The following is a 12,483-nucleotide window of genomic DNA, read 5'->3' on the forward strand; positions in this document are numbered from 1 at the left end:
GTTATCATTTATCTGAAAATGAAAACAGATTTCAAGCTGTCAGTTTAAACTGGGGTGCATCTAATGGTATACAAGGAGTCAAATGGCCTGCTTTGATTTCAGATTTTTCTCTTGAACTGAATGTGTTTGAATGGGGTGTTACTGTACAAGTGTTTAACAAGAAGTGTGAAATCTTGCTTTATAAAGTGTGTAAGAGCGAAGGTGGTAAACTCGGACAGAAGGACATGGGTGACTATTTATATAACTCTGAAATGGGACCCTGAGCATGTGTTTCTGTCTGTCAGGCTGCCTGATGTACTGATGGACACACAGAAGCTCACTTGCTTTCTCTTTCACTGCACTGTATCCTGTCTTTTCCGGACAGGACGTGTGTTGTTTTGTGGACTTTGTTTGTGTTTTCTTCTTTGACTATTCAGCAAAGTTAAATCGAGTCTTAACCTTCTTTGCCCCCAACATCTTGGATCTTCTGTTTTCTCCTGCTGGGATTTTTCTCCTGTTCCTCCAGCCTTATTGCCTGCTCTCCTGTGTGCACATCAACTCTTCCTTTTTCTCCTGCTCTCTTTTTCCTTTTCCTTCCATCTTGTGCCGGTGCTTGTCTCCTTGTGCGTGGTTTTTGGACTATGCTCTCCTCACCCACTGTGATTCTCCAGCCTTATGGACTCCCCGTCTATCCACAGACAACCACATGCTACCCCAGCATAGTTCAGGTAAACCATCCAAAATCTGATCATCTTCTAACTGCACACAATGCATTATTGCACCACTAAATGCCCACGCTGTCAGGCAGCTGGGATATTTTCAGTCTTTATTCAAGCTGTCTACAGTTTAAGTGAAGGAAATTAAATCAGAACTTGAGTGAGTTTAGAACTGCAATTACAAGTTATAATCACAACTGAAAAATGTGCTGATTACTTTTTTGATTTATCAGTTGGTTGACAAAATGTCTGACATGTTTTGTCAGTACCGTAATTTTTGTCAGTATCTTACCAAATGTGATAATTTTACTACCATAGAGGGCTAACAAATTATAAAAAGTAATTGATGTCAGTGCAGCCAATAGACCATCAAAAAAGGACTTTATTTGCTTGAGTTGACTTTTATCTTAAGTCTAGTTATTGATATATTACATATACATACACATACACATATATAAAATATGTACACAGTACAGTAGTCAATAAATATCTCATGCACAGAGGCAATCCAAGAGGCCTGATTATAGTTGCGAAATATATTATTTATTTAATAGTGAGGAGACAGTTGGGGTTATCTTTAGTCCAGTGGTCTCAGTGATGCCAGCAGGCTGTTTAGGAGTGTGTGTGTGTGTGTCTGTGTCTAAGTGTCCCTGACATACCATTAATACCACAATGCATCTGGTATTTCTCTACCTTGTCTCTGTGCTTCACCAGCTGTATTTTTAGACCTCCTCTACAGAGCAGATAATCACAGGAGGAGATTCTGTCACCTATCTTGTTGTCTGCAATCAACCGTACTTACGTTCTATGTATGCACCATTCACCAAGACAAATTCCTAGTAATGTGAAACCTCTTCACTTTTAATTTTTATTTAAGAAAATGTAGAAGGGTAGGCCTCCTCTGGGGAGACGGATGTAGATAGAGGCATTGTTTGGAAGTGATTAGACCTTAAAAAAAAGAAGAGTTTCAAAATTGTTATGAAAATGTTATATTTCCAAGGACTGGGCCCGTCTTTGGTGTTTCTCCACACAAACATCTGTATGATTGAAGCACAGCACCTGTCAGAAGAGCGTAGGCTTGAAATCCAGCCATGGACTTGCCAATCACATGTCACACTTTGCCTTCTGTCTCTCCTCTGTCTTTTCTCTTCATTGGTAACTACAGAATAAAAGAGAAATTGTATTTTATAATGTTATTAAAGGGACCTGAATAGAAGACTGCAGGATATGGAGAATGAACAGATGACTGAGTGGAAGAAGGAATATTTGGTTTCATTTAATGAGCTGCTTCTCCGCCAACATTTGTAACTTGGCCAGCACTAAAAGGCCACATCTGCAGTTAGTGTTGTCTGCGTGTAAATCCTGTGGCAGCTGTCCCATCAGGCACCTGGCTCAGAGCCATTGACCTCTGACCACAAGCTGACAGCTGAGGAGGGAGACGAGAAAAAGAAGGAACAAATGGTAATCAAAAAAAGCCTGCAAGGAGTAGAGGGGGGACACAGCGTCTGTGCACGGTGACGCAGAGGCCGGCATGGTGGCTGCCACAGTCTGTGGGAATACAAGGCGAGAGAGGAGGACTGGTACTGATAGCTAACAGATTGTGTTATCTTCACTCATCTATCAGCCACATGCTGCTTGCTTCTTGAGATAAATGGGACACAATGAACTTAGAGTTTGGAAACTTGTTCCATCCTGATACTGTAGCTAACACGGCCAAGAATGACTGTGGAGAATCCCTTATTATGCTGTGTTTTCCAGAATTACAAACAGAGACTATGACAAATGTGATGGCAGGGTAGGCCTATATTAGTAAATATTTCCATTTTAATTAATTAACTTTTCCAGTATGATTTGTATCACAAGGTAAACACTTTTTAGCCTTGCTAATGTCACGGCTCAATCAGTGCCAGTGACAGTCAGCCGGTCAGACTGTCACTTGAGACTTAAATATCTCAACAAGTTTTGGATGGATTGTTGTTAAGGTTTGTACATACAATCACGGCCTAGTGACGTAAGTGTCTCGACAGCCACCAGAAGGATCACCATGAAATTTGCTTCATGCATTCACGTGTTCCTCAGGATAAAATCTAGTAACTCTGGGGTTTCCTTTCCTGAAATTTCAATACTGTGACTTCATATGCAAAAATGCAAAACTAAGATGGCTGACAGGTTACGTGACCATGCTGATGTGAGCATTTGGCTCAGAGCGCAGCTGTGCTTAAGTTAGGAAGTACAGCCTCACAGGGCTGCTGACAAGGATGGAGCCTCTTAGCCTTGTTTACATGTGAACAACAAAATCATTCATATAGACATCAAAACATTTGTATTACAGTCAAATATTACAAACACGTAGCAGCAGTCTAATCACTGCTTGCTTCCAAGTTCAGTGCCTGACCCATGCAGGTAGACGAACCTTAAAAGATCAGATCCCCGGTGTATTATTACCCCTGTCCTTCTGAGAACCCATATTCATATTTAACACACCGACAGAGTGAGCACAGGAAGAGTTAGGTGATCTCCTCTGTCTGACCTGCACCACAGTAAAAGTTGATATTTACAAGAGAAAACATAGGACGTACTTAAACGCTGCCAGCTAGAGATGCTTTGTGCAGTTTGAGAAGTGGGCTCAAAGGTCTGAGCCACGATGAATGTTCCTCAAACCAAGCTTCCTTCCTCACTGTACTGTCTGCATCTTCATTTCTCTAATTATTCACACCTCTTGAGGGCAACAGCTGATTGAGAGATACATGAGAGGTTATGAAATGATGGTGGAGAGAGCTTTTAATTATAAGAAATCCTTCTAAATCCTAAAGCTGGCTGACACACTTGCGGCACTTTGCATGTAAGACAACACGCATATTTAAGTGTCACAGTCTGTTAGGACGCAGAGACTTTAAATCCTGTCACTGAATGAAACTGCTAAAACTTGAATAAAAAATTTGAGAAATAGTTAGAAAAATCGATCTTCTCATCTAACGTTTTGGCAAATAAGGATATTTCCAATGATGTTAAACTATTTCTTTAAGAGAAAAGTTCAGCTTTTGAAATGTACTGTACTTTGAAATGTTTTCAAATAAGAGGCTCCATTTAGAGCATGAATGCAGTGTTATGGGTGAGTGTTCTGGGCAGATCTAATTCTGACTGCTTTTCGCTGCAGGGGATTTCAGATTCAGTGGGTCATAAATCATAAAAATTTGAGCATGAAGTCAGAAATATAAGTGGGAAAAGAATAAAATAGCTGTTTTCCAGCAGACATGGAAAACAGCTCAGAAACCAGAAATGAAAACGAAATTATCAAAGGATGCAAGCACGTTCGACCTAGCGTGAGGGGGAAGTAGGTCTGGATAAATTCTTTAAAACAACTGTTTCCGTCAAAGCAGTCAAACCATATTATTTTGTGAAACGTGATATTCAAAAAGTTCAGTGTGATATACTGTGGTGCAACCGAGGGACCAATTACACTCATGAATACTTCATTTTGTGGGACAAGCTTTATCTACAATCTGAAGTGTGTGTGTGTGTGTGTTCATGAGTGTGTAAAGTGAAGGCAGTGTGGGCGGTGGTGGTGGTGGTGGTGGTGGTGGTGGTGGCAGTTTAGGGGGTGACTGACAGTTACAGATGACCACAGCTGGTGTGGCCTCCTCGTCCCTTTTGCTCTGGCGATCATTTGATGTGATTGGTGGATGCGTAGCACTTATGGTGTGGTAGGCGGGTGGTCAGCTGGCATTAAAACATGCTGCAGTTGTTGGACAATGCGTCAGAGATCGAGGAATGCAGTAAAGGGGTAAGACAATGCTTTTGGCTCCTAACTGGATAATTCGGTTGTATGAAGTCTGTATAGGATGGTCGTCCATGCATGTTTCTGTGTAGTTTAGATCTGTTCTCACGCATGCTAAGATGTACGATTTTCAGCTTAATTTTTAAGATTTCTCACTTTAAGGAATTTAAATTTGGTTTGGTTTCAGTGTGATCTGACTGAGATGAGGCTGTACTGTCCAGATCTTTTCATGAGTGTAAGACACAAAACTAAAACACCTTCGATAGCTGATAGTAGGGTGACCATTTTTGTTCATCATTGATAGATCTTTTAATTTTCAATGATCTGAATTGTCATTTTCTCTATGGAATGTGGGAAAATAGTGCAAAATTCCCATCACAATTTCCCAAATGGATTTTAGAATAACATAAAACATGACAGAATTATTTGCCATTTTTAAACGATTAATCCTTTATCAAAATGGATGACAGTATTAAGTATTCATGTCTTCCACTTAAGTAAAAGTAGCTGTGCCATTGTGCAGAAATGTTCTGTTACAGCAGAAAAACAAAAAAAACAAAATGTAGTCGTAACTAAAGTATCAAAAGTAAAAGCTCTCATGATTAAGAATGGCCAGTTTTAGACTAAGTTGTATTAAATGTCTGGATCATAATTATTTATGAATTAATATTTTCATCACTTTAACATTGCAGTTGGTAAAGCTTACGCTGCTGGGTAGCTTTCCCTCAGGGATCAATAAAGTTTTGTTTGATCACAACCTATAATGATACATCATAATATATATCATACGTTGTATTACTAATCTGAGTCTACCAAGTCACTAATGTTATCAGTTAAATGTTGTGAAGTAAAAAGTACATTATGTCCCTCTGAACTGTTGTGAGGTAAAAGTATAAAGTATAAGTACTGTGCTTGAGTAAATGTAATTAGTTGTTTTCAACCACCGGCAGTCAGAGATCCTTTTAATTTTTGTAATTGAACTTGAAATTGCAAAAACTGTGGCTTATCCAAACATGCAGCCATTTAGACCAGATGTGCTTTGTGACATTTCAACACATCCTCTTGCCGTTCTGATACTTTGGGAAGATTTACGTTTATACAGCAAAATCTATTTATCTATTTATCACTATTGTGAAAACAGAAGAGCTCTAACAGAAACAACATGGTGGCGGTTAGTTTGTTGACACATCTGACATCTGATATTTTGTCTGGTCTCAATGCCTTGTTCCTCCCTTTCTTTCTCCTTCAGGGAGGCCCCACACAGGAGGCGGGCCCCGGCAGCGGCGATCCCGCCCTGCCTCAGGTCTACGCCCCTCCTCCCTCCTACCCTCCGCCAGGTCAAGGTCCATCAACATCTGCGGGCAGACTGCCTCCTCTTGATTTTAGCTCTGCACACGCCAGTTCAGAGTACCCCGAACATCCTCAGCTCAGAGTCTACCAAGGCCCTCAGCTGGACGGGGCAGAGGCTCTGACATCCAGTAACACGGTAAGAACGGTATTTGAAAGGAATTCATGTCACGACAGGAAATTCATGCCCCAATAAAATATGATCCCCAGTCAGTTAATGTGAGAAGAAGCCCTGCTGCTACAGGTAGTCCATCCATAGGTCCTACCAGAGGGACAGATAGAATTTCCTTCTATATTTAGACACCCACGTCCACTGTTGTGTCCATGTACGGGAATGCTGTTCACACCAGGGTGGGGGGTTGTTGTTGAAAATAAATCCCCAAGTTTCCTTCTCCTGCTGTGTCTTATTTAGCAGGCAGTAAAACAGATCGCCTTTCAAGAGTGTAGCTTGAGAGGTGATCAGAGGTCATAAATACACTTTGTATCTGATGTTTCTGTGGCTCATCTAATCAATAAATGAAAATGATTTCTGGTAGAGAGTATCAAAGGATTTTCAGTTTCTACAGATTTTTTTCTTTTGTGTTTGTTTGTTTTTTTGTTTTTTGCTTAAGTGGAAAACTGAATTGAAACATAGGAAGTTTTTTAGTTAGTTAAATTCAACAGGTTGGAACAAACTAAAAAAAACAAAACCTTTTGTGCCATTTTTCTGTCACCGTGTCCTTAAATCAATATTTATTTTCTTAAGTTTCTATAAGTGAAAACATCTGCCAATGCAGTAAATCTTTTCAACCTGGTTCCAATAAAAATCCACTTGATCCAAGTATCTTATAAAAGTTCCTTTCTCTTGACTTTAGTTAAACAATACTTTGTTTTTAAACCATGGTTTGAGTTAAGTTTTGGATGGATTGCCAAGAAATGTACTACCGACATTCAAGGTCTTTAGAGGATAAATCCCAATGACTTTGATGATTCTCTGAATTTTTCTGTAGTGCCATCATCAGATCAAACTTTCAGTTCCTTCACCACACTTTCATTCCCCTAAGCCACAGCTGTACTCAACAAATGTTAGCATGCTAACACGATCAACTAAGATTTAGCGTGTTAGCATGCTAACATAGTAAACACCGTAGTTGCTAATCATCAGCGTGTTAGCAGTGTTACTGTGAAGATGTTAGCGTGCTGACGTAGTCTCAACCTTGTTTATCTCACAGAGCTGCTAGCGTGACTCTAGACATGTTTTGGTAAAGGTCTTGGAAATTATGAACTGATTTGGAAACAGGTTGAAGTATAAATAAGGTTTTTAACGCTCGACTCAGACAGACATAAGCGGAGTTTTTTTTATTGTCGTGCACTTAAGAAACAACATGCATGAAAACGTCCGCTATGATAAGGACAGACATGTTTGTTCTGATCTGTGTGGCAGCTCAGCTCTGTGTCCTGCTGCAGCACATCTCTCTTCCTCCTCTCACAAATGGTGTTTTGTGGCCCCATCTATATATTTTATTACTAGAGCCCCGACATACTTGGGTCCCCGCCGATTTTCGGAGAAAGTTGAGACGTCGCCATGGAGGGAAGGGGGTCAAAGGGGGAGGCTGACCAGATGACCCCCCTTTTCCCCCTGTGAAATATCGCTCAGGTCTAGAAACACATTTCTGCATCGTGACATGACACCACCACCCAACTCAACCCTCTCTCCCAGCCCTCTCCACTGTAGCCTGTCTGTGGGGTGTGTGTGTGTGTGTGTGTGTGTGTGTGTGTGTGGGTGTATGAGTGTGATGCTGTCTACAATAGTTACCTGTGGCAAGCCACTGAAGTGTAAGCCATTGTACATTTATAAAACGCTCCCCTGTGTGAATGTGTCTCTGTACCTTCTTCTGTCTCTCCCCCAACTTATTAATTTTGTCCCTTTTCAAATGACCTTTAACCCCTGGCAGAAAAGCAGCACCGTGGCCCCAGACTGACCCTTGTGGAACGTTCAGTTTTGATCTATGCCCCTTTTGCCCCCCCTCCACATCACCCTCTTCCTTATCAAGCTTTCTGCGCACCTTCTTTGCCTTGTTCACTTTGGTTTCATCTTACTCTTCACTGCTGCACTGAGGCCTTTTCCACTCTCTGCCTCTTGGTACTAGAATGCTAATACGTCTTTCATTTCTGCATAAAGGACTGCGATTTGTTTCACACACCAATACTTCTCCTGTAATCTATTATTTGCTTTTTCCTTTCTTTTCAATGCATTGCGCTCCTTCTGTCGCTCTCACTGCTGAAGCTCACTGTATATATTTTTTTTTTCTTGCAGACTCTCATTTTCTTGTTTGGACTCATTTCATTTGTCTTACAAACATTTCTTTAACATTTCTTTTGTTGCGCTGGTTGACCACACACACACACACACACACACACACATACACATGCACACACACACACACATACACATGCACACACTAGCATCGTGGTGCATTGTGGGATAGAGAATGTTCTGTTTTGGCACATTAGGTCTTGAATTTTTCTGCATGGGGCAATTTTAATTAGTTAATCAGTTTAATTAGTAACAATATGTTGGTTTTTTTTTCCCCAGGGGAGCTTAAACTTTAACTGTCTTTGCCACAGCTTGGGTGAGCATAAGTAGATTTAGTGTCAGATATTTACTGTTCCTGAAGAGTGAATTAGTCTTTCCGACAGGCATGTATTCAAAGACGCCTCACTAAAATGGAGCCCCTTTCACGCCTCCTCATACTTGCCTGAGAGGGATCACTGGTTGCTGAATGCTTTTTGAATTTTGGTTTGAATCACTTGACTTCATGAAAATGATCTTTGCCTAATGCCATGTGATGCTTAAGCAACTGAGTTTTTACACAAATATAATTCTGTGAAAGACGTCGCTGAATTTGATGTTTGAATTGACTTTATGATCTTTCCCCCTTTCTTTCTTTGCTTCTTTACTGATGCCCTCTCCCCATTTTTTTCTTTACACCTGCTCTCATCTCATTCACACTCTTTCCATTTTTTTGTTTTCCATCCTTCTGTTTTTGTTTGTTGTTTCACGTCCTCCTTCCTTCTCGTCCACTCTTCTTCTGTCCACGTGCTCACTTCCTCTCCTCCTCCTCCTCCTCCTCTTTCTGCTGCTGTTTCCCCACCTTTTCACTGTCAGGAGGATGCATTGGCCCCTGTGACCTCTGACCCCCAGTCTCTGAGCGTGTCTGCATCATCAGGGGGCGGAGCAGGAAGTGGAAGTGATGAGGAGGGGTCAGGTAAGACCCAACCAAAACGCCTCCATGTCTCCAACATCCCGTTTCGCTTCAGAGACCCAGACCTCCGTCAGATGTTTGGGGTATGAATTTCTCGACATCACGCAGCATCACAACATATTTATACAACTTATCCATATCGGTAAACTTAATTAAATAATCTCCTTTGTGTTTAAGTTAAATTAATATTCTGGCATTTTCAGCAATTTGGCAAGATCCTCGATGTAGAAATTATCTTCAATGAGAGGGGGTCAAAGGTGAGCATCACAGAGATTTCAGACTTCAGAAGTATTTGCCACGAATGAAAGCAGAATATAATCAATCAGTGTGACCGTGTGAACCTGCAGGGCTTTGGGTTTGTCACCTTCGAGAGTGCGACTGAGGCTGACCGGGCAAGAGAAAAGCTGAATGGGACGATTGTGGAAGGGAGAAAAATCGAGGTGCGGGAGAATGTCTTCGTATGTGTAGGTTTCAGCTTTATTATTCTGCATAATCATCCGTCATCATCATCTTTGCCCTGTTCTGTGTCTCCACAGGTGAATAACGCCACAGCCAGAGTGGTGACCAAGAAGCCTCAGACGCCTCTTGTGAATGGGGAAATTTCAGGTAAGGCCCTGGATTCTGACTTCTGTTCATAGCTGGTGTAACAAACACTCAGCCTCATTTCTTCTTCTGTGTAGCTTCTGCATGGAAGATCAACCCTGTCATGGGGGCGATGTACGCACCTGAACTATACACAGGTAAGCTCTTCTCTGCAGCACCTGTCATTGTAATGACATCACCAGCACTGCACTGCTCCGTTCTTCTAACATTTGTATTTTCTCTCCCTCCATGTTGCTTTAGTTGCCAGTTTCCCGTACCCAGTAGCCACTCCCACCTTGGCCTACCGGGGCTCCGCGCTGCGTGGTCGAGGCCGAGCTGTCTACAACACCATTCGCTCTGCTGCAGCCACACCTGCTGCTGTACCCGCCTACCCCGGGTAAGACCAGGTGCCCCAGCAGCTATCTGCTTTACCATCACTGCCAGGCCACTGCTAAACCTTTTAATGTTGTTTTTACTCACTTTTATCAGGGTGGTATATCAGGATGGACTGTATGGAGCTGAAGTCTATGTAAGTTGCTGCAAACCTTTCATGCTGAAGTCATTTTAAATTGCTGTAGCTATATTCATGTTATTTTATGTTTTTTCTGTGCAGGGTGGCTATCCTGCAGCTTATAGAGTGGCTCAATCAGCGTCTGCTGCCACAGCGACCTACAGTGATGGGTAGGAGGATCAACACCACACACTGTCCCCAAATATTTTTTTTTTATTTACATCAACATCACAAATCAGCTATTCTTTTCAAAGGATGGGAAATCTTTCCTTTATACTGAGATTTAACATCTGGACTGATAAATCGGCCAGGCTGACTTGAGCTCATCAGCAGTGTCTGCCATTTGTGAAAGGCCAGAAGAGAAATAAATATGCTTGAGATAATTTAAACACAGTGTCACACATGTTAAACAGCCAAAAAGTCTAACAAATTTACAGACTTTTGCATTTGTGACATTTGAAAACACACGCCCTCACCATGAGTGCACACAATATGCTTAATCTATCCCGAACACAGTAGAACGATAAATAATGCAGTGAGTTACATAGTTAAAATGGAAAATTAAACAGACATATAAAGCTTACACTTGAACCTCTAATTGGTAAAAAAATAGATAAACTGTTTAATTTTTTCTTCCATGTGTAAAAAGTAAAGCAATGTGCCGTCCATAGCACTGAAAATTTTATACAACTTCCAATTAACAATCACACACAAACCATACATTTTAGGTGTTTTTAAGGCTCGGTCAGAATTTTTGCAGATGAATGTCTTTCACTTATCTTCTTAAATCATCTCAGGCCATCATGAAGGAAGATGAGCAGCTAAATGATTAAATAAAGAAGCTTAGTTAGGCAGCTGGGGTTACTCAGGGCTTCACTGGACACAAGACGAATCTTATCCACAGCAGCTGACTTTCACTATCTGCTTCTGATGTTCCTAACCAGATATGGACGAGTTTACGCCACAGCTGCGGATCCCTACCACCACTCAGTCGGACCAACAACAACATATGGAGTCGGTACAGTGGTGAGTCACAGCATGCACAGCCGCTGTTTAAAGCTATCTTGTTACATGTGGGCTTGACAACAGTCCCTGCTCACACCTGGCGTGCTGCTTCTGTCCACAGGCCAGCTTGTACAGAGGAGGATATAACCGCTTCACTCCGTACTGAGCCGCCCGTCGGGGAGGGGGCGGGTGGAAGTCGTCTCTCTTGAACTCTGGGATTGGCTGATGGTCCGTGGACGCTGCAGGACAGATAATGAGATCCTTAAAATGAAGAAATGTGGTTTTTACCGCCTGTCTCTACCACAACCTCTCCTCGAGAGACTAAACAGACTGAAGCTGTAAATACTTACTGCCCATGTTGCTGGTGAATACTTAGAACCTGGAAGAGGATGTTATGTAATATAGAGGAAGTTGCTTAACTGTTTTGTGAATTTGAAGAGTAACTGGTGATGGTAGATGTTTCACACTACAGGAGGGGGAGAATACTGTGAGAGTGATTTTTGTGAGTGATGTCTGGGGTTTTTCCACGGGTCAAACTGTACAAAAACAGAACATTTTGTACAATGTTAAATGACTTATTTTTGATGCTAATTATTTACTAAATCTATATTTGACTGTGTGTGTGTGTGTGTGTGTGTGTGCGTGTGTGTGAGTAAATGAGTGAGGTTATTGTTCAGTTAACCGCTGAGAGACAGCTGTGACACTCTGGTATCATTACGACAAATGCAGAACTCATGTTTGTCTGGATGTAGTTGGGTTTTTTATGCCTTTCTAACAATCTACCTCTCATACATTTTTAGCTTTTAATACAGGTGTCTTTATTAATTCTGTCATGCTTCCTGTAGCTGTGAGCTTTTTTCTTCTCTTCACTTTTCTGCCAGTAAATCCGAACTAACACGGTTTCTGTAGCTCATCTGAGCCTGACGCCTGTCGGGTGCCTCCTGTTAAGTCTCCAGGTTTTACTTTCCTAATCGTTTTAAGCCCCAGCAGTCTTTTGCTGTTGCCTCTAACACACAAACCGAGGATTAAAGGCTTCACTTTGGGTTTTGCTTCTCTCATCTTATCTCAAATAACTGCCCACCATGTAGGAGTTTCAGTGTTCTGTTCAGTTCAGCCTCTTGTTGACTTTACCTTTACTGTCATCTTTGCTTGTATTTTCTCTCCGTTTCCTCATTCAGAAGTGCTGAATGGCTTCTTGTCTTTGTTTCTTTGGCAGTCCTGTCTGCTGTGTTTGATGCTGTCCTCTAAATAAACCTTGTTTTCTCTCTCTTCTTCTCTTCTGTCTATTATTGATTCACATTAACATTTTCCTCTTTTTTT

At 41.5% G+C, this 12,483-nt stretch overlaps 1 protein-coding gene across 1 annotated transcript; it reads left to right on the forward strand.

Moving 5' to 3' along the window:
• Nucleotides 1-426: 426 nt before the first annotated feature.
• On the forward strand, nucleotides 427-12,434 carry rbfox1l (RNA binding fox-1 homolog 1, like). Its single transcript, XM_046398967.1, has 12 exons — nucleotides 427-707; nucleotides 5,723-5,959; nucleotides 8,969-9,148; nucleotides 9,269-9,322; nucleotides 9,413-9,505; nucleotides 9,602-9,671; nucleotides 9,746-9,805; nucleotides 9,909-10,044; nucleotides 10,137-10,176; nucleotides 10,261-10,328; nucleotides 11,103-11,184; nucleotides 11,285-12,434. The coding sequence occupies exons 1-12, from the start codon at nucleotides 621-623 to the stop codon at nucleotides 11,327-11,329; spliced, it is 1,152 nt and encodes a 383-aa protein (XP_046254923.1). The 5' UTR covers nucleotides 427-620; the 3' UTR covers nucleotides 11,330-12,434.
• Nucleotides 12,435-12,483: the final 49 nt, after the last annotated feature.

This window comes from Scatophagus argus, chromosome 9 (assembly GCF_020382885.2).
Source record: "Scatophagus argus isolate fScaArg1 chromosome 9, fScaArg1.pri, whole genome shotgun sequence".
Classification (NCBI taxonomy): domain Eukaryota; kingdom Metazoa; phylum Chordata; class Actinopteri; family Scatophagidae; genus Scatophagus; species Scatophagus argus.